At 47.1% G+C, this 22,693-nt stretch overlaps 1 protein-coding gene across 1 annotated transcript in view; it reads left to right on the top strand.

Annotated features, from left to right (window-relative positions):
• The window catches only part of LOC138579493 (C-type lectin domain family 2 member L-like), a 523,525-nt gene that overhangs the window by 275,149 nt on the left and 225,683 nt on the right, over nt 1–22,693 (top strand). The window contains exon 3 of the mRNA XM_069649815.1: nt 13,156–13,256. Within this exon, the coding sequence (XP_069505916.1) occupies nt 13,156–13,256 (101 nt within the window). The remainder of the gene's footprint in view (nt 1–13,155; nt 13,257–22,693) is intronic.

Raw genomic sequence — 22,693 nt, 5'->3', positions numbered from 1 at the left:
ATAGTGTTGTCCTATTTGGGTATGGATCAGTAACACCTCTGTCACTCATGGTCGTTATAAGTGAGTTGGATGCTTTTAAATTAGTTCCTTTGCTTTTTTGTCAGGAGAGCAATAGTGATTCTTAATGCTAGAGTCTCTAAGCCGGATGCTTTTAAATTAGTTCCTTTGCTTTTTTGTCAGGAGAGCAATAGCGATTCTTAATGCTAGAGTCTCTAAGCCCCACCTTTCTGAGCCCATTTCTGGGTATGATTGCTTCGTTTTCGTACCTTCCTCTTTATTTTTTGAGTTTTTGAGAAGAGTCATTCTCTTTTGTTGCAGTGTGCAGAAGGAAGGTTAATTCATGTGCACTCTGGTTAAGCACTACCAAGCTCAGAATGCATGGTATTGTATCATCTCTATTGTAGTGAAGTGACGTGATTGAATAGGTAGAGTAGTTTATTATGTCGCTGATATTCCCTTCCTGATCTAAAAGGACGTCAGTGAGGTGAGCATTATTATTATGTATCAATTCTGTATTCATGCTGCCATTTGTCAAATCGTCTGGTAGCGGAAAAGAGGTCTTGATGTTACTTGGATTGCAGCCTTTCAGCGGCAGAGGTGTAGTTAGGCTATTTATGATTTTTTTTTAGCTCCTGAAATCTTAGATTTTTTTGTTTGCCGTTAGGTTCTTCGTTTTCATGTTTCTTTTTTGTTCACCTTTGGCTATATTACAACGCTTGTTTTTTTCTTCCCTTTTGTGTTCTGAAACTGTTCATATAATGGTTCAACAGCCTCCAGCGACTCTGCAGCTACTTTTTCTGATTCAATGCAGATCAGAGTATCAATAGATTCTATTGGTGGTTCTGTTCTATTCTCTCTGCTTTCCATGGACTTGGACATTCTAGGCATTTGTGTATTTACATGTTCACAAATATCATGTGTGACGATACAATCACATATAACAATATCATTGCTTAATGTGGCTTTTGGACCCACCCCAAGGGTCATTTCGGGAGCCCGGTTAACATATGTACAGGCGGCTGCACCACCAGAAAATATTGAGTTTTCTCTGTATTTCCAGCAGTCTTACATTAAGCTGATTCAATTCCGAAAAGACCTGATCGAATTGGGAATTTAGTTTCTCTAGAGCCAAAGAAGTGTGGTCAATTTTGGATTCTAGATGCTCGTAGATTTTTGTGAGACTAACTATGCCATTATTCATGGCAGCTAGAGAAATTTCATACGCCAGTATAATTGCATTTTTAAATCCAAAGGATGGTGTAGTAAATTACTTGTAATAAGGACAGGAGCCTCTGGTCTTGTAACGTTGTATTTATTCTCTCACAAGTTTCATGCAGGATGCACACAACATGTGTGCCTTAATAATAATAGCCAACGGGCTGAAGGTGGCTGGGAGGATGTGGCCTTAATGTCTGTGTCCCAGATTAATAAGGAGCGGGCCCCGTAACGGGAGGGCTCAGCAGGGCACCTCTTGTCGCGTCCTCCGCTCGTCCCGTATTGCGCGCGAAGCGCGTGGGGCGGAGCTAAGTTCCGCGGCGATATCTCTACACATGGCCTCGGGGTGGGTCGTATTTACGACATAGCTGATCAGACGGTTGAGTTTAGAACAGGATTCAGAGAGTTTAGATGCAAAAGGAGAATGTGACAGATCAGATTCATCAGGGTTACCTGCTGCAAATTGCGTCTCTGTTACTATATTTGTTTGCAGTTGGCTATGTGAAACAATTTCAACACTCATTCAGATGTGAGCCGTCAAGTTCTCAATTCGAATTAGTTAGCTTTTCCAACTGAGGTTCTGCAGAGGGCGAATTTGGCTTGTTTTTGACAACTTGAGAGTAAAGACTTGGTGCCACCATGTTATCTATGGCATGTACCACGGCGTTGGTCTAAGTAAGTCATGGCAGTGACGCAAGATTGGCCATGCTGCTGCTGAGAGGTTCACACGTCGGCAGCTCTGAAAAGGCACACTTTGTCTGGCATGCTAAAATGTCCTCGGCCGAGATTTGAGGAAGCGACCCAACAGCAGGGCGGAGCAAGTTTGGCCATGGCATGGTGTTCAAATTCAAATTGGGTATGCTAGCTCGCTCAGGAGGGAGAATAAGATGCAAGGTCTTAACTCTCGATGGACAAAAGCGCCTAATGTCGACTCCGACAGATTGCGAGCGCACGTTTTGTTTCTTTTTGGAGGCGAGGTTAGAGCTTGTATCCTGTATGTGTCCAGAGCTCAAAAGGAGAATGGATGGCTTTTCTATCAGTCCATCAGCATGTACGGGCATGGCAGATTTGAATGTATACAGTGACATGAGTTCGAAACAACGTCAAATTGTGATCAGCAATGGAGTGAGGATAAAAAGCGTGCACTATGGGTGTGCTTGTGAGTGCTATCAGCTGCTCAGCTGAACAGCAGAACAGCACTCGTAAAGAACGCACGCAGATGCTGGGAAGGGGGCGAAGCTTGCAGCTATAAACAAAGAAGAGAAGCACGTTTTAGGAGTATGTATGTCTCTTCTAGTCAACAGTTGCAATATATCATTGCTCAAAGTAAGGTTGCGCGTACCCAAGTAGTTGAGCAGTTCAATGTGTAGAGGCAATCCAACTTTGGAAGGAAGCAAAGCAGAGTTGAGTGGCTGGTAAAGTGGAGTCGTAAGCAGAACAGCACTTGCAAAACACTCACGAAATGCGAAAGCCTTCTTGGTTGTAACAGAAGAATACATTGATCAACCTGATAAAATGATGAAACAACTTGAATATTTAATTCCGAAGACGATCAATCTAAACCTACATTGCCACTATATTGATTGGGACAAGCCTTGAGAACCACCATCAAGTTCATATATCAGCGACCTAAAGAGAGAGAAGAGGTTGGGAACTCCAAGATGATGGATGTGGTTCTTAAAGCTATGATCCAGCTTACACTAGTGACCCACCCATACCCCACAGAACTACGACACCTACTTCCATGCACCAAATCTGCACACCTGAATCCCTTAACCTGGAGAAATAGACTGCAAGGCCGGGCCAGGATTTGTCAGGCAGAAGTAGGACCGCTGAGGGGGGGGGATTAATTAGCCTTTTCCAACCCTCACAAAGGGGCTGCAAGCTGTCGATATCCAGAGAGGCAGAGCCTGACAGCCCATGCCTGTCTCATTTACCACATTTGAGTCGCATTGCACCAGATAGAGGCTGGATGGAGTGCTGGGGGTGGGGAGGGGACAATGCCCTCTAAAAATCCAAGGGCTGAGTTGGGTTTCAGTGGAAGATCCCATTTGGAGATAGCTGGTGACGTTAACAGAAGGATCTGGAAAAGTAACGTTCTCTGCAGAGAGGAATGTGACAGCGACTCCTTGGTGCCTTGGGAGAGCAGGAGACTGGGGGTTGGCCTGGAGACCCAGAAGGCTGGGGTGGTAGGATCAGGAGGCTCTTGTTTAATGAAGGTTGGATGTTGGTAGCAGGACGAAGACCAGATGTCGATGGGAGTTAAGAATATTGAAGAAGTGGTGCCAGAAGGGGATAAAGAGAAGGTGTGAGAACGTAAGAGCTAAGTTGCAAGCTGGGGTTTAAATCTGGAGCTGGGTGGAGAGATTAGGAGGGAATTGGAAGAATGTGAGAGAATCTGAAGTGAAGTGAAAGGTATGGGAGAGATTAGGAGTAATGGTGGAGGAAAAATATGGAGTGGAGTGTCAGCGGTTGGAGAAATTAAGAGCGAGGAGGAGACACTAATGTCAGCAGTAGGTGGTTACAAAAGAAGGTTATACTGTCAGGAGGAGGTATGACAACCAGCAATTAATTGGCAGGAGAAGTCAACATCAGAAGCGAGGAATGAGGTGGCAAGGGCAACGGTGAAGAGGAAGGTTTGTGTTATCTAGCAAGAGGAAGGTGGTGCTAACTTTAGGATGAGGAGGGCTGGAAAGGAGTAGCGGACAACGTTGGACGCAAGAGAAGAAGCAGGAGTTGGAGAAGGTGGGTGTTGTAGGAGGCGGAGGTGAATGTCTCGAGTCGGAAGATCAAGTGGAGTTGGTGATAGCTGGGATAGTGACAATGGTGAGTGGTCACCTCAGATAAGTGGTACAGAGGAAGTAGGAAGGAGAAGGGGAGGTCCACGAAGAAGAGCGAAGAAGATCGGGAACTTGTAACCACAGGGCTCGTAAAAACTTGCCCACTCACATAGTCAAGGTCATTTTATGAAGGTCGATTACTGTTTGCATAGTAAACGGCATTGCTGGCGAGTGCAATAAAACTTTGATTTGACATTTAATGCAAACAAAAACTCTGTTTTAAATGGCAACTGTTTAATTGTGTGTGGCAGGCCTCTGGGTGGCAGCATTGCATCAAAATTGAAGTGTGCTTATGTTGATATGTACCATTTCACTGGAATCACTTGCACATTTTTTGCCACCAATAACCATGGGGCGAGTGCATTTTACTTAGGTAGAACATGTAAACTAAGGAACTCAACCTGCAGGTCTAGTGGAATTTTTAGGAATTTGTAAGGCATCACCCAGGATGGGAGGTTCTAATGCTAAGTGGGTTTTGATGGAACCTGACATTTATGTTCTAACTATGTGTAATTTTGCAATGCATTATTAGCTTTGCCTACTGGAAAATGGCACTTCGATTGGATTGTGTCCTCCCAGGTATTCCTTATCTTTGATAAATCCACTTGCAGCTTCCTGGCCTCAGAAACATTTTTCACAGTAGAGGGCGCTGCGTGTCGTCGTCGTCCCTCGAGTCGGTGTCCCTCGACGGCCTCTGTATCGGCGCCGACGTCACCATAGGTATAAATGGGCTTGCGCAGCGTCCGTTGCTCAGTTCCGTTTTTCCGTGCTTTAACATCTTCTACCCCTTCAAAATTATCCTCGACTGAGTCGAGACATTCGTCTCCTCACCATCGAAAGAAACATTCCCGATCGAGATCTCGAAGCATTTCCCATCATTCTTCGAGATCGAGACACTCTAAGAAGAGGCGTCATAGATCTCCCGCTTCTTCATCCTCAAATTCCCCAGAAAGGGACACCTGCAGTGCATTCTGGGGGCACTCAGAGCCATAATGGATATTTATTCCATGCCTCGGTGAAAGCTGCACTTGCCTTGCTGAAAAAAACATGTTTTCAACGTTATTTTTTGCTGAGCCTGGTATGCAGGCCTCAGCCAAGGACACTGTGCTGGGAAAGCTAGGATCCACAGGTGCCGGCTGGTACCAGATAAAAAAGGTTTGTTATAGCTTGCTATGCTTGTGCCAAGGTCTCAAGATGAGTTATGGAATTGTTTTCCATGGTGCTTTAGGAGAGGGAAGCGCTTTGCTCCTTGGGGTTACTGTCGTTGGACCGGCCGGCAGCCAACGGTCACTCATCAATGCACAAGCGCTAATGCCAGAAGGTTCGAGAAATTGCCACCCCTTTTGAGGAGGGCATATATGCGGAGCTCTGGAAAGGTCAGGCGGAAAACGCACAAAGACCTCAGTCGGAGGGGGGACGCCTTGTTCCGACATACCTGTGGGCTGTTGTGCTCTCGGCCTGGCTCTTACTGGGGTCTTCCAGGCGCTTCTGGCGAGATGAGGGATTCAGTTACGCCCATGATGATGTATTCTTTCTAATTCACTATCTTTTCTGTGATTTATTTCTGTGTTATCACTTATTGCTATATGAATAAATAGCTGTATAAGTGCTCATTGTCCTCTAACTGCGTGTCTGGGTGTGAGTTATTGTTCCGTCTACCTGCGTTCAAAGTATTTGCTCTGCTCTACAAATGTACTGATGATAAATAACTGTCCGTGCAATCTTGGTGAACAATACAGAGTCTTCGAGAACGCGGCCTTGACCCACTCAGAGATGCATATAGGTAATACCCCGGGTGAAAGACCCGAAAAACAAAAACGCTGTGAGTCGTCGAACCCGGCGAACAAAAACCCTTGAGAGCGTCATGAACCCTTGAATAAAGACAGAAAATCATCGAGTAAAGCGGCGTCAGCTATGCCATCCTCAAAGGTACCTTCGACGCACAAATCTGTGTCATTGACGCCGTCATCAACGCCATCATCGACCCCGATGAAGGATACGTCCTTAGAGTTTTTCGACACCATTTGCGGGTTTGTCGAGACCTATAACGTCTGCATCGACCACCACTTTTTCCCAAGCAGTATCCACCAATTTGGCTCCTTCTTCTCTGGAAATGGGTTTTACCCCTTATCCAAGATATGATTATTTCAGATCTTTATCCTCTATATATGAGGAAGGGGAGGACTCTGACAATGAGAGACCTTTTGGGTTACAAAGAACAACAGTACCCAATCCAGAGTTGCTAATTTCTGAGGAGAATAGATTGAAAGATCTACAAGAATCTTTACAAGATGCCAGTGGCATAGATACCTCTCCAGAGGCAGAATTTGCCAGACCGGAACCTGGAGAGCATGCAGAAATGCCTTACAGAGCCCTTATGGCTAGAATTATGCAATTTATGGTGTGGACAACACCTGAACCCTCTTTCCAGCAAGATGATCTTACTGACATCTTAGATAAAGGGCCTCAAGAAGACCCTGTAGTCCCTTTTCATGCTGCATTGCAGTGAAAAATAGCTGCAAATTGGGAGACACCTGAAGTTGTCCATGCAGTAAATATAAAGCTCTCGGCGAAGTACAGAGTGTCCGCCTCAGACCCTGAATATTTAAGTAAGCACCCAACTCCAGAGAGTTTAGTAGTGCAGGTATCGACGTCGTCAAATAGTAAGTCGGCATACCCCACTATACCACAAGAAAGAGACGACAAAAGATTTGAAGTCTTTTCAGCATGCAGTATGGCACTTAAGTCTATTAACGCCACTTGCACGCTAGCTAGATTCAGCCACACCCTTTGGGAGTGTGCTTCATCAGCAGCTGACTGTCTCCCAGAAGGGAAGGAACGAGACGCATTCTTGAACATCCTCAAGGATGGTAAGGAGGCGATGTGTGAGTCCCTCCAAACAGGTATCGACTCTGCTGACAGCATCAGCAAAACCATGGCGACGAGTACCACAATACGCAGATTTGCGTGGTTGCGGAAGTCTGGTTTTGCTCGTGATGTGCAAGCAAGGCTTCTGAATATGCCCTTTGACAGCACCTCTCTATTTGGCAAAAAAGCTGATGACAGCCTGGAGAAACTGCAAACCCCAAAGGCGGCAGCAAAATCACTTGGGGCTGCAATCCGTCAAACTCCAAATCTCCCCACAGTTACGTCCTGGAGGGGGAAGCCCTTTCGTTTTGACTCCGCATTCGGAAAAGGCAGAGGGCAACCAGCTCAAAGGGGTCAGAGATGATTCACCCGTGGTGGACGGGTCAAAGGTACCAAACCCGCATCAGCAGGTGCTGCTTTACCGTCAGCATCTGCGTCAGCCGCCTCTAAACCCCTCTGAGGTCTCCCCACACAAAGCACCAGTGGGAGGCACGTTAACTAAACATCTGACAGAATGGCAGGCTATTACGTCAGATGTTTGGGCATTGGAAACAGTTGCCCAAGATTACTGCCTCCCTTTCCTACACACTCCTCAGAGTCAACCACAAGGGAACAACTCTTTGAAGCTTCCAGACCCGCTCCTTATGCAGGAGATTTTCGACCTGCTATAGAAAGGTGCTATAGAACCGGTACCTGTAACGGAGAGGAACAAGGGTTGGTATTATGCCTATTTTCTAATACCGAAGAAGGACGGAGGATTGAGACCCATCTTGGACTTGCGTGAATTAAACAAATTCCTCAGGAAAGACAAGTTCAAGATGGTAACCCTTTCTCAGATCCTTCAGGCCCTCCAGCTTCAGAACTGGTTGGTATCTCTACACCTTGATGATACTTACTTTCATGTGCTAATCCATCACAAGCACAGGAAGTACCTGAGGTTTGCCATTGGCAACTCTCATTATCAATTTCTAGTTCTGCCATTTGGGCTGACCTCCGCCCGAGGGTCTTCACCGAGCTAATGGCGGTTGTGGCTGCAAGTCTAAGGAGGGAAGGGATACATGTCTACCCCTACCTGGATGTCTGGTTGATCAGAGCCGCGTCCCCAGAACAAGCTCAGATCCATCTAGATTATGTTTGCCACTTCCTCCACAAGCTGGGCTTCCCCCTCAACTTAAAGAAGTCACAGATGATACTATCACAGAGACTCCAGTTCATTGGAGCAGTCTTGGACACATCCCTGGGAAAAGCCTTGCCACTAGAGGTGAGGGCTCAAGATATTCTACATATGGTCATCAAGTTTCAAATTGCCCAGCGTCTACCAGCCTTCGACTTTTTGAGGTTGCTCGGCCTCATGGCATCCTGCATTTTTCTAGTGCCTGAGGCTCGCCTGAGAATGAGATCTCTATAGTGGGCGCAAAAGACTCGGTGGTCACAATACTCAGGAAAGATGGCAGATCTCCTATTAATCCCAGACAGAGTGGCTCGAGACCTTCAGTGGTGGGCCTGACGGGAGAACATCTTGAAAGGAGAACAGTTTTGGCAACCATTGCCAGAGATAACAGTAGTAATAGATGCTTCACTCATGGGGTGGGGAGCGCATGCCAACGACTTGACCATCAGCGGACGTTGGTCTCCATCGGAGTCCAGACTACACCTCAACCTATTAGAGCTGAGAGCGATCAGACTAGCGCTGAAGGCTTTCCTGCCATCAGTACAGGGAAAGAATGTCCTGATAATGACGGACAACACAGTGGCCATGCATTACCACAACAAAAGAGGAGGCGTAGGGTCACTGCGACTGTGCAGAGAGGTGATGCAGCTCTGGTTCTGGGCAAATCAAGAAGGAATCTCTCTATCGGCAGTTCACCTAGCCGGAGAGAAGAACTCGACGGCGGATGCTCTGAGCAGGCAGAACAGAGTGTCCCACGAGTGAGAACTAGCTCAGGAAGTCCTTCAAGAGATCTTTGCCCTTTTGGGAACCCCTCAAGTGGATCTGTTCGCCACCAGTATCAACCGGAAGTGCGATCAGTATTGCTCAAGGGAATTTCCCCCGAGAGGAGCTCTAGGAGATGCGTTTCTGGTGGACTGGGAGTTTCCACTTCTGTACGCGTTTGCTCCAGTCCCCATCATTCCTCAAATGATCAAGAGGTTGAGGAGATTCCGGAAACCAATGATTCTAATTGCCCCGGATTGGGCCAGGAGAACGTGGTACCCGGATCTTCTAGACATATCCATCTGTCCTCCGATTTGTCTTCCGCAAAGAGAGGATCTTCTCTCGCAGAAGTGAGGTTGGGTTCTCCATCCGGATATCAGGACCCTCAACCTTCCCGCCTGGTTTCTGAAAGGATGAGATACAAGGATTGGGACCGCCCGGATGACGTAATGGAGGTTTTGCTATCAGCCAGAAGGCCAGCAACAAAATCTTTATACCACTACTGTTGGAACACATTTTGCAGCTGGTGTAGAGAAAAGAATATTGAAGCCTTTTCATGTAGTACAACGATGGTGTTATCTTTTTTGCTATATTTAGCAAATTCATGTCTTCAAGTTGGCACAATCAAGGGTTACCTCGCAGCGCTGTCAATCTTCAAGCACACTGCGGAGGAGCCTTCATACTTCAAATTGCCCATAGTGATTCAATTTCTGAAAGGGTTAACTCATGTTTTTCCCCCCAAATCCTTTTCAAGTTTCACTGTGGGACCTAAACCTAAGTCCTAATGGGTACTCCATTCGAATCCCTTCATTCCTGTTCATTAAGGTTTCTCACTCTTAAAACAGTCTTTCTAGCGGCTTTAACTTCTGCCAGAAGAGTGAGCGAAATACAAGTTTTGTCTTGCAAACCTCCACATACAATCTTTCACAAAGATAAGGTAGTTCTCCAAGTGAAGCTGAATTTTCTCCCAAAGGTGGTCTCAGAATTCCACATCACACAAAACAATAACCTTACCCTTGTTTAAACCCTCCTCCACATCCAGGGAAAGAGGAAGAGGGATTAAACAGGCTGGAACCAAGGCGTGCCTTGAGTTTTTACATTAGCAGACTTGCGAGGATTAGGCAAGCAGACTAATTGTTTATGGGGTATGCAGGGCACAAGTTAGGTTTATCTATTACAAAACAGACCATCTCAAGATGGATTATATTAACTATTATAGAGTGCTATACATTGGCAGGAAAAGAGCCCCCCTCAACACCTCAGGACTCATTCAACCAGGGGTACCGCAGCCTCTTCAGCTCTCCAAAGAGGAGTTCTAATTAAAGACATATGTGCGGCTGCCACATGGCCGTTCGCACATGCTTTCACTATATTCTACAGTCTTGATTCCTCCTCTAGCCAGGAGAGAAGATTTGGAAAAGCTGTGTTGCACTTTAAAAGGAAACATTTAGTTTTACTCCCGCCTCCTCTACACACTACTGCTTTGGGATTCTATCAAAGATAAGGAATACGTGGAAGGACACAATCCATTCGAAGAACAAGTTGCTTACCAACTGTAATGTTCTTTCGACTGGATGTTCCTCCCTCGTATTCCTTATCGCCCCTCCCATCCTTCCCCGCAGTAAAACTTCCCTTGTAGTTGCAGCCTATGCTCCTTCAAGGTTATTAACCATTTCATACAAGGCAAAAACAGCACCTCAAAACGGAACGGAACTGAGCGACAGATGCTCCGTGAGACTATTTATACCTATGGTGACATCTGCGCCGATACAAAAGCATTCAGGGGACACGGACTCGAGGGACATCGACGCGCAGCGCCCTCTACTGTGAAAAAATGTTCCAGAAGTGGATTTATCAAAGATAAGGAATACGTGGGAGGAACATCCAGTCAAAAGAACATTACAGTTGGTAAGTCACTTGTTCTTCTCTGCTTAATGGAACCCAGACCTCGGGCCAAAACTACTCAATTTACATATCCTTTGGAATGATGTGATCATGGTTGTACTACCAAAGGGTTTGATGGCAATCCCTGGCAATGTTGTGAGTCTTTGAAATTTGGGTAACAAACCTAAAATAGTGTGAGTGCCCGCGCCGTTGATGGTATTACCTGGCATATACGCCTAGATGCCCATGGGCTTTGCGCGCTCTCAATAAATGTACTAATAAAATAAATAAATAAAATAAGATCAAAATACCATGTCTATGCTTTGAATATCAGAGCACATTATGTACTTGACAGATGATTGAACTTCCAGGGCAGAGGATGGTAATAGTGTACCGAATCCTGTAATGTTATCCCTTCTCTCCAGGGGGAGACCCTTAAGGCCAGGGAGGTGAGGCAGCTACCCGATAGTCCCCCTGGTGGTGGTACTCAGTGAGAAGATCTCATGGGGAGGGTTCCCCCTCTGGGATACAGGGAGGACATCATGGGCAGACGAGGTATTCCCAACATCCACACACCTCTTTCACACACCCTTCCTTACATTCCTTTAATCAAGAATCCCCTTCTATGTATGTTTGTAAAAGACCCCATTGCAAAGTACTGGAACGAGAGGAGGCATAGAGCCAACATGAATCATCCTCCGCACTGGATTGAACATTCTAGCTTTTAAATGTCCACAGGCTTAAAGATGGGGGAAGGACTGTCTCAGTGGTCAGACCCTCCTTGGAGGTACCGCAAGTAAAGCACACATCCTGTGACTGGAGAAGCCGAATCTGCTGTCCGGGACGTCCTGGAAGAAGAGATGAAGTCCCTAAGAGGTTTGCCATGTAGAGGTAGACCGAGAACTGAAGAAGAAGAAGGTTGTGGCATGAGAACATGCCAAACCACCCGGTCAAGCAAATATGAGCCCACAGGCTCCCCAGCAGGGCTGCAGAGCCGCAGAGATCCGCCGTGTGGAGGCAGACCAAGAACAGAAGAAAGTCATGGCGAGAGGACACGCTGAACAGTGCGGTCGAGCAAGATGAGCAGACAGGCTCACGAGCAGTGCAGCAGAACCAGTGGAAACAGCGAGAAAACCGAAAAGAAAGATGAAAAGCTATTATAAGTCTTGAGGAAGACCTTGGGTCCATAGAGGGGATATGAGGAGCCATTGTGAGTGAGTCTGGGCCCCAAATGCAAGTATAAGAAAGATTGGGCAAAGAGAAGCCATTGTGAGAGGGTCTGGGACTACGAATATGAACATAAGAAAGTTTGGACAAAGTACAATACGCAGCAGGAGAGTGAACCAGGTACAGTAAGGAAGATACAGAGGGAAAGAGAGTGGGTTGAGGACCCCCAAGTGAAAGAGGAGGAGTGCCTCCATTGTGTATTGACTTTGGGGCAGTACCTGGCAGAGGAGTCTACAAGGTCTGCCCTGCAGAGCCACTGAAAGAGGCTCACTGGACGCATAAAGCCTGAGAAAGACCAGGGGAAGGGAGACATTGCCCTTGATGTGTTGAACTGCCATATAAAGCCTGAGAAAGACCAGGGGAAGGAAGACATTTCCCCTGTTGTGTTAAACTATCATATAAAGCTTGAGGAAGGCCAGAGGAAGGGAGACATTTCCCCAATGTGTGTGGAACTGTGATAATGAGCCTGAGAAAGGTCAGGGGAAGGGAGTCATTATTGGTGCTTCATGAGACGCTGAAGAAACCAGGCAAAATGGATGCATTTCCTCCTGGTGTTGTTTTGTTGTACCTCAAAGAATCCCTCAAGAGCATCATTGTGAACATTATGTTATGAAGGTTAACAGGTTGGCCAAAAGGAAACATTAGTACAAACAAGGCCAAGCCAAAGTCCTGGAACTAACGTTTGATCACCCTTCCAGAAGAAGGAAATCATTCTTATGGACCAAGACAATCACCACTTTCCTTAGTTTAGCTAGGAAGTGTAAGGGACAGAAATAGGTTTTGACAGTAGACGGTGGACTATTTCATTTAGACAGACATCCTGAGAGAAACCTTAATGTTTAGTTGAGGCCGGGAATCCCCTCTTAGAGATGGGAACAGATATGGTTTTCCATTTCATTTGATATCAATATAAAAGTCTATAGAACCCTTCATGCCACCTGTGTGTCAGTGTTGTACTTCTGCAGCCTTACAATAGTAACAGTGAGTAACTGGAGATATGATGCCATTGTTATTACTCAGCAACCAAAACTATAGGCTTTGTCAGTGCTTATTTATGGCCTTTTTTTGGCATAATCCCACGTATGGTATGTGATAATTATCAGGTCTCATTCTACTGAAATGTTTTACCTAAAACTGAACCTTCCAACTATCCATTGATCAGAGTTTATTACCTTGTTCCCAATAAAGGAGACGATTAAGCGCCTCAGTGGTGAAACAGAATTCTGGTTTGGAGTAAGATATGTTGGAAATGAGTGGAAGTGGCCTGATGGCTCACCTGTAACAGAAACGTAAGTAATACAGTGTTATGTAAAAGTGTAACAGAGCTATTTGGTATAGACACGTTTTGGTATTGGAAAGAAATGCAAAGAAACAGTAAGCTTTACCATTGAGACCACAAGCCACAAATACCTTTTTTTGGAATAGAAATGTAGCTTGTAGCTACTAGAAATACACATACACCTTTCTTTGGGGTGATCACGACCACCCCAGATAATTGATATGGCACACTCTGTGGGCTGTAACATTTATGGTTCCTCCTCATAACATCTGAACCAAGACCACACACCACTGGACTGGTAGGGTACCCTCGGATGGTCTTTCTTGTGAGGCAGGGATGTGTAATGGTGAAGTAGCTCACGAGATTGCTTGAGAGGCAATATTCAGGTAACAAAACAAGTTTTATTGAGCTTTACAAAACTGGATAGGAGCAAGGGTGAAACCAAGGTAGGAACCAACGTGGTACACACAGTGAGGACACTGAAACTCATAAGTGTTGGGAGGGTATTGTTTGCAAGAGCCTGGGCCAGTCTCCAGTGGGGTGGTGCCTGGATTAAAGTTCAACAAGTGTCTGTGGGTAAGCTATACATAAAAGAGTCAATCGCCGGCCTGTGTGAGGATGATATAAAAGGGATACAGGTTCTTCCCAGTTCTGTAGGGCCTGACCTTGTGAGATCCTGAATGGCGCCAAACAGTCCCATGTAGTTCCTGCACCGCAGTTCCAAAGGTTGAATTCAAATAGTCACGTCCAATTCCTTGGTATATCATCTGCGACCATTCTGGAAGTTTCTAGGCAAATGCTGGCCTTCCTAGAACATAGCTGTCTCTGCTCTTGACAGGGTATTTCTTCCCTTTCTGTCATGGTTGATTTTCAGACTGTCATCGCCATAGCCCACATCAAGGGAAATCTCTTGCCACTCACTCTCCTTTTGGTTCTAAGTGTGCGTACTTATCACCTGGGCAGAACCGTTAGGACCGCACTGGTCTCCGGTAAACACCAACAGCCATGTGCTCTGGACTGCTAAGTAAGTGTTCTGTAGTGTTGGTGGACTTTCCAGTTCCTCCAGATCTGGCGTCTGCTAGCTTGTTGTCGCCTGTGTGCAACATTCTTTAGTGTCATTGTTGGACTTGCCAGTTCCACCAGATCCAGTCTTTGGCTACCAGATAGCCTCACTCTGCTCTTTTCCTCTTGGGATGCTCATGTACAGGCCTCGCCAGGTTTAGTCAACAAGGCTTTCAATTGGCATATCCCCTCTACTTTGACCACTCTCCACTGTAGGCCCCACTTGCTCCATCTTCCAGCTCCTGACTGCCCACACCCTGTGCCTTGTTGGGTGGCCTTCTTGGTCTTTTCATCAGTATGTGGTCTGGCATGTATTCCCATGCTCATGAATATTCCCCATCGTCAGGCTGGGATTCCGTGTTAAAAGAAAAAACGGTTTCACTTTCACCTTAAAACTGTATTTCTTCTCTAAACCAATCACTGTCCTCTTGGTCATACTGCCCCCATCCAATGACAGACCTCTCCCTAAGCCCCTCCCCTGGCAGCCACCTTCAGATTTTTACCGCACATTTCAGTGTTGGGAGTCCTTGAGTTTTCTCTCTGAGCTATTTGTACATTTTTTCATGTTTTTCAACGAGAAAGGTTCCTTTTTTGTTTCAAAGAGCCTGTGCGCTCTTTCCTTCATCTGCTGACAGCGGGGACCCGTTGTCAGTGAGGTTCTGACTCTGTCCATCTTGGGCCTACCTTGCGCCCTCTGACCATGACAGAGGAGAAGAAGGAGGGAAGGCCCCTCTTCAGGACCTGCACCAAATGCAGGCTATGGAATGTGTTTGTGGAGGACAAGCACCTACAATGCCTCTACTGTCTACACCCGGACCATAAAGAGGTAGAGTGTGACATATGCATCGGTTTCTCCAAGAAAATGGCAAAGGACAGGCATAGTAAGCTGGCGGCATGGCTTAACACCAAGGCCTCAGAGCTGTGCACCGAGCAGGGTCATGTCTCGACCAGAACCAGCCAGTCCGGGGAGCAGCTTTCTAAGTCCTTTGAAGGCGCCTCATCCGTGGGGACCCAAGATAAGGAAAAGATAAGCAAGTCCGAGTCCACCGGGTTTGCCGCAGAAGCGGGTCCCAAGGTGGATAGGGAGTGCTCAGCATCACCTTCCGCATCCGTTGCCAGTCTACCTTCAAGCTCCTCTTCAAAGAGGAAGTCATCTACCCCGGCTAAACTACAGGAGAAATCCGAGAAGCCGCAGATAGAGGTGAAGAAGGCTGCGCAGCCTACGCAGACTGAACCGGCACAGGCAAAGATCTTTTTGGCGACTCCATCGTCAGCTACTACTACCACAGCAGCTAAGCGCACTGATCCTACAAGGATGACTCTCACGTGTCAGAAAGTGTCCCTGCCCCCACAGTGCGACACCACTGCAGAGACTTTGGCGAAGTCTGCAGGTACGCCAGAAGGGGTGAAGATGCCGGCTCAGGTCCCGGTTTAGAACGCTCAAAGAGGAAAAATGGGGGGGACCCCGAAACAGCCCTCCCAGGTCGTCTCCCAAGCCATGGTGGTCTCTTCCGTGGACAACGAAGATCAGGAGTCCATGCATACGGTCCGCGAGCAAGGACGATGACGAGGAAGGCGATGACAGCACAGGGCCTAATTTCCCTGTGTTGCCTTCTCAGCCGACAGACATTTCCTTGGATATTCTGTCGACTCTCCACACTTTGGTGTCAGAGATCCAGGTCCCTGGTCCCCCAGGTCCTCGGTCGGCCTAAGAAGAGGAAGCGTCATCTGACGCCCCCAATAAGGACCTCCTCCACTGTGTCGGGACCCAACTCCCCCAGCAGTGCCAGACATGGGTACAGGAACGGATACAGCCATGAAGACATTGTTGCAGCAGATGGTGAGTCGCCATGTGTGGATGCCCGCATAGGGTTTCCCCATCGGACGAAGTGGGTTCATTCCACTCCATAATTGCCAGGGCCTATCAGCTATTCGAGCTGCGGCCAGAGGAAACCAAGAAGGAGGGTTTCTTGTATTAAAGGCGAGAGGCCAAGAGGAAGACGATCATGGCGGTGCCTTTTCAGGATGATATTTGGGAAGAGGGCGTAGCCCTCATGAAGAACACTTGCACAGCTCCAGCCCAGTGGGATAGGCTGGAAAATAAGTCTATAGTGCCGGACTCCGCACCCAAATGTCTGAGGTGGCAAACATCGCCGGATTCAGTGGTGTCGGCGATGAGGAAAGTGTCAGCTAACCCGTCCTCAGACCAAGTGCACCCCATCTTACATGGAGTATTGGAAAGGGTTAATTCGCTCCCCTTACATCAAGACTTGGCTGGTGGCAGTGGTAAGTACCCTAACTTTTCTACTGTGGTTATCTTATATAAACGTGGTATTGTTTTAGGCTATTATATTAGCCTCGAACATAAAACTGCTTGACCAATACATTTTATTTTGGCTCCGGCTTGGTTTATTCACCATTTTTTTTGTTAAAGTCTTTCTCATGTTTTTCTCTGCGTGCCAAACCGGGGATGATTCCTTTGTCTGTTGTTGTTTCACGGGCTTCTGCACAGAAGCCCTCCTTAAGGCGCCTGAAAGTCTGGGTAGGCAGGATGTGAGGGAGGGATCTTTGGACCCCTGCAATGGGTTCCCTTGGTAACCCAACTCGCACTCCTGTTTGATTGGCTAAGGGGACTGTCCTTGCCAGGACAGCCACCCTGCTGTGCGATTGACAGCCAGGCTGTATGAATGAGGGAAAACTGCATAAAAAGCAGGTCTCTGGGACTGGAAAGGCAGAGTCACCACTGGAACGAAAGAACCAACGAGGAGCTGAGAGGAGAGGACCCCTATAACGATTGAACCGCCCAGTGAAGCCCTGCTGCAGGTCCGAATCTTCAGAATCCAACGACAGAGCAGATCCTCCAGCAAACCTCTTCCCTTGATCTGGTGGGACCAACCAGTTTGCCCAAGCTGCAAGCCAGGACCCCTCCTCTGGTTTACGCTGTACAGAGCTACAGTGGGCCAGATAGCCAGGAAGGTCGGACCCTGCTTGGATTTTAAGGAGCGCATCTTTTATTCGTTGTTTTGCTTTGCTGCTGGTTTCTTCCCTGGGTAGTGCAGGACCCTCCAGTCTTCCTACTTCGTGTCAGTCCGAAAGTCGCTTCAGGAATCGTGAGCCTGCAGGAACTACCAGGAACGTCCGCCTCAGCTACAGCTTCCTCTCTGTTTCAAGGTACTGTGTAAATACGGTTACTCTTTTTGTTCTGCCACGGTGAAAGTGTTTGAAATCTTTCTCCAATCCGAGGGCTTTTCCTCCTCTTCTCTTTGAACTAACTTTTCTATCAACCAACCTCGTCCGAAAACCATGCCACTAACTTTACCGCAAACTAACCTGAACTTTGTGATCTTGAGAAAAATACTTTTGACCCATTGACTTTGGCCTTAAGCCTTTTCTACCTGACTTTATCACTGTAGTTCCTCTTGTTCAATTGCCCTGAATAATTACTTGTTGGTTTAATTTAATTTCTAATAACTTTGTCTTTCCCTCCATTTTAAATTGCTGGAGTGCCATTTTGCTCCCACTTCATTTTTGTGAGCTTAACTTGTCTGGAATTTAAGGGAAGTGGAGTGGTGTATTGAGAGAGTGATTTTTAAACTGCTTATAATAGTGTAATGTTATACAACTGAAGAGTGAAATAAATGTATATTATTTTACTTGAAAACCTTGAGTCAGTGTTTGCCTGAATCAAAGTAATTGCTGTCCTGTGTGTAACTATCTGATACTGCTCACTTACTCTTGAGATAAGTCTGGCTGCTTCGCTACTGCTACCACTTTAACTGTGTAGTGCAGGCTTGAACCAAAGGTGAATTTGCACTGTCACTTGTAGTCTTAATTGTGTGTGGTGTTCCCAAAGGGTACTGCATATAATTCTGCCTAACAGACGCCATCTTGAAAAACATGGCTCCCGTGATTTTTAGCTACCGGTGTTCGCCTTCGGGAAAAATCATGGTAGTTTGTTGTAAAACCACAGCCACCAGCCATTTCAATAGGAAAGGGTAGCATTTGACTGCTACATGAGTTTCCAGACATAGGGGATACTAGGTAACCACTCCAGCACTCCATCGTAAGATAGTGTGTGCTGGGTCTAGGAATTTAAAAAGACTAGTAAAGTCAATTTAACTTTACATTCTCTGGGAAACAGTAGTTTATCCCAGAGAAGGTATACAGCCTAAAAGGCTTCCCTGTGTCACTGCACTGAGGGTGCTGTGTGACACACATGAAAAGATGATACCTATGGAGTTATCTAAAACCCCATAATCAAAGAACACAAGAGTAAAACACATCAAAATACAAGAGATAGTGGGAAAAAAAGGCTCACACTCTCTACAGGTAAAAAAATCAAGTCCTCAAAATCCAGCAAAGTTGCTGGGGGTCTCTAAAGTGAAGGGAATTAGCACATTTATGAGAATTCTCCCTAAGACCTGCTTAACGCCATTGCAGAACGCACTCTTCCTAGGCGCCAGACTCAACACAGTGTCCCTTATTATAACTTTGCCGGTCTAGAAACAAGGGTGCTGGTAAGCTTACCGGCAAATTTGTTTCCGGACTGGCAAAGTACAAGTCTGTGGGTTGGGTATCCTCTCGCCCCAGGCAGGTCTGACTTGCAGGGCGGAACGGCACCCACCCGCAAACGTTCACGGAAGCACCGGCACCGTTATTGACGGTGCCGGTGCTTCCGTGGTCCCCACTCCCATAGAGTCCTATTGGACGCTATGGGAATGGGGATAAACATTTTACAGGTGCCTTACTTACCGGACTGCCAGGGTTGTAATGCCTTTGTGTTTCCGGCAAGTCAGGCGTTGGTTAATCATTACAGTCCGGCACCTACCTGCCGGTTTTACCGGCACGGTTACCAGCAGATCCGTAATGAGGGCCAGTGTCTTGTCTGGCGTCTCCCTCGGAAGAGAGGCTAGCAGCCATTCAAGAAACGGTGCAATGGCCATTGTCGGCGAAGATGGCCACGGTGCGGGCCATCAGGTCGTTACTGGGCATGAAGTCATCCTGCATCTACCTTGTCCGCCTCTGCAGATTGCTGATGCAACCCCTACAAGAATTCCTGGATGGTCACACGCTCCCGATCAGCAGAAGTGGAGAATGGAACACTTGTAGACATCGAATAAGGATATACTGTCTGTTTGCTATTTTCCTTTTCCGCACACGGAGAGCCAACGTGAAAGCCGTGGGGATTGTACTGTTTGTTTTCACCCATTTTACCTTCCACCCGTCACCCAGATACTTTCTCTAACAGTTTGTCCATGCTGTAAGGAGACCCATCCGATTCAGAGCACGATACCCTGGAGAATATTATCTTGCCCTTATAGAGTACTTGGCCCAAACATACCCACAACTTGAGTATGGTGAACCCCCAGTACTTGCCATATTAAGAGACCCATCAGTAAGAAAGGTGTGGGAGGCAGTGTTTGCTTTTGCATTTAGTGATTATTTGGTTTGCAGGGCTTTGAGCCTTTACAATAGTAACACATTAATGTATTTCTTCAAGCATGTCAGGCAGGCAACTATATCTCTAAGCTGCAAGGATCAAGCAGCATAAATGGAAATGAGGGAAACAATAAAGAGCATTATCATTATGGCGTGTCTCTTACTTTCCAGTGGGTTGATGGGGTTCAAATTCTGGCAGTAATATGTTGCTGTTACGACTACAACTGTACCCTCTAATAACATTTCCCTGACCCAAGCTGGTGGAAAAACCATGTCAGATGGACAAGAGAACACTGCTTATAGGAGAGGTAAGCGCTTTGTTAAAACAGACATGAAGGGGGTAGACATGTATCTCACTGACACCACTTGAGTGTCTAATAACATGTGGTACCACTGTGGAGAGCTGTTATGTCTGCTCTTTAATCCCCCACGCAATGAGTGCCTCCAAAGCGTTCATAGAAACTGAAATACCGGCAGTGCGAGCGCAATATCTGATGTATCTCTCGATGATGCAAACTCGAGCAAGATATCAAGGAGAGTCAGCAACGTTGAAATGGGTGTCCAAAGGAACACTGCCGTACAAAGATAATTACATAAAGACATTAGACGTGATGAACAATTATTGCCAGCTAGATGAAGCTATACAGTTCATAAATGATAGACCTGAAAAGGGAGAAACAAAACGATCACTTTGAAGGAACTGCCATGTCCTTGGACAAGAGTGAGGGAGAAAGGGGGAGAGCCTGGTTGCTGAGAGAGACCACAGATCCTAATAGATTGTCAAGTATACACAAACGATGGATGGCAAAATGGAGTGGTGTTGAGCAAAGCACTGACACTAGCCCAGTCACCAGTGAACAAGGTCCAGGAAGAAAATGTCATGATGCCTACCTCTAAGGAGCCAGACCGGGCCCAGCAACCCCAGAGGCAGACATCATTCACTCCTGGGAAGTCTCAGCGGGCCCAAGTCGGGGCCCTTTGGACTCAGTCCTGGCGCCGTAGGCGCCAGGCTCATAGTGGACCCCAGTCCTGGCACCTTAGGCGCCAGGCTCATAAAGGAGGATTTATGTGTAAGTGCTTGGGTGCACACTTACCTGGTGCAGACCTTGCTGCTTCATCCAGGCCCTCTTGAGGCCTGGATGGGACTACTTTACCTGTGGGACTACTTTCCACCCGGGTGTGGTCGGGGAAGGATACATACCAGATTGGTGGAAGGATACATTCCAGGAACTTCTTCCAAGGCTATTTAAACCCCACCCGAACAGCCACACGTGCTTCGCGTTGTTCTGCACCTATCAGCTGGACGCTCACCGTGTCGGCTCCTGCATCCTGACTTCTTCCACGCCTGTCAACACCCTGGATCATCTGCAAAGGGATAAAGGAGGTGAATTGGAAAAGAAAAGACCTTACCTGATAAATCTGCATCCCGGAATCATTTCACCTACAATCCTGAAAGGAAGACATCATTTTAAAAGGCATTTCACTACGATCGCTGCAGCGCTGCATTTTACTCACCTTTTCCAGGCGCCTCCAGCTTCAGCGGCGACCATCCGGATTTCGCCACGTTCCAGCGCCTAGGAGAAAAAAGATAAGAACAGAGGTGAGAGGGAGAAAAGGAATAAGGAAAGCGCTATTTCCAGAAAACTTACCCGTTGGGTTTTCCACTTCATTTCGGGTCCTGCCGCTGCCGGACCCCGGCCCCTAAGGGGAAAAAAGGCTAAGACATTAAATGAGCGTATACAAAGACATTACCCGAGCGCTCATCTCGAACTTACCTGTCTGCACGTTTCACTTCGGGTCGGCGCCATATCTCCGGCATACCGAACCCCGGCCCCTATGGGGAAAAAGACATGAGAATTAACGCTTGCTGCAAGAAGAATACGAACATTATTATGGCATGAACTTTTGAACAGAACTTGTACTGCGTCTTACCTGAACAGTCAAGCTTACCTGAACACCAATCCCCAATCCAGTGAAGTAACTGGGTTTCAACGCGCCCCTGCATCAGAAGCAGGATGGAGAGCTCTTCCTTCCAGATTCCAAGGTGAGGCTTCACAGGGGAATCGTGGAAGTGGTATCGTGGAGGGTTGGAAGGGAGTGGGAGGCTTGAGCACCATTCCATCAGTGGGTAACACTCCCTTTTCACGCACAGGAGGATATTCCTGCGAGCCTGAGAAGCTAGAGTTGAGGGGCCCATCCTGTCCATCCTGGGAGTCCGGCGCCTCACCTTAAGGAAGCATCAGCACCCGAAGCCGCGCCTCCGTGGGAATCAGGTGAGCGTTACAGAACGCGAAGCCGTACAATAATCTCCTACCCGGGCGCTATGGAGATTTCTGAGACAGATCAGCTGGCCCAGCTTTTAGGGGTATTACGGGCAGAAGTGCACTCAGCCCGCCAGGAGACTAACGCTCTCAGAAGGGAACTAATCCTATCCAAGGAGAGAACTGATGATCTGGCCAAAAGGTTATTGCAGGGCCAGGCAGGACACACGCCTTTACCCGAGTCCGGAAGCGCTTCTACATCAATGGGTTCGAATAATCCGGTACAAATCAATCTGCCTGGACACATGCCATTGGCCCCGCCTGAACGTTTTGCGGGGGATCCCAAGAAATATGCTGTTTTTATGAACCAATGCCGTTTACACTTTTTATGCAGGCCCGGGGCCTTCCCCAATGACCAGACCAAAGTAGCCTTTGTACTATCTTACCTCAGTGGCTGTGCTGCCGATTGGTCTATTCCATTGGTAAATCAGGATGATCCCATTCTCCGGGATTTCCAGGGCTTCCAGACCAGCATGGAAAGATTGTTCGCTCGACACGCGCAGGGACAGGCCCTTGACAACGAACTGTTATCCTTGCGACAAGGTAATCAGGATCTTTTGCCTTATATTGCCACCTTTAATAGACTGGTTGTGGAAACCGGATGGCCTGAGGATAAGAGGATCAC

The sequence above is a fragment of the Ambystoma mexicanum genome, chromosome 3p (genome assembly GCF_040938575.1).
Source record: "Ambystoma mexicanum isolate Mex_15411 chromosome 3p, UKY_AmexF1_1, whole genome shotgun sequence".
Classification (NCBI taxonomy): Eukaryota; Metazoa; Chordata; class Amphibia; order Caudata; family Ambystomatidae; genus Ambystoma; species Ambystoma mexicanum.
Note: the sequence above shows the minus strand (reverse complement) of the source record. Positions and strands in the feature narration are given on the sequence as shown.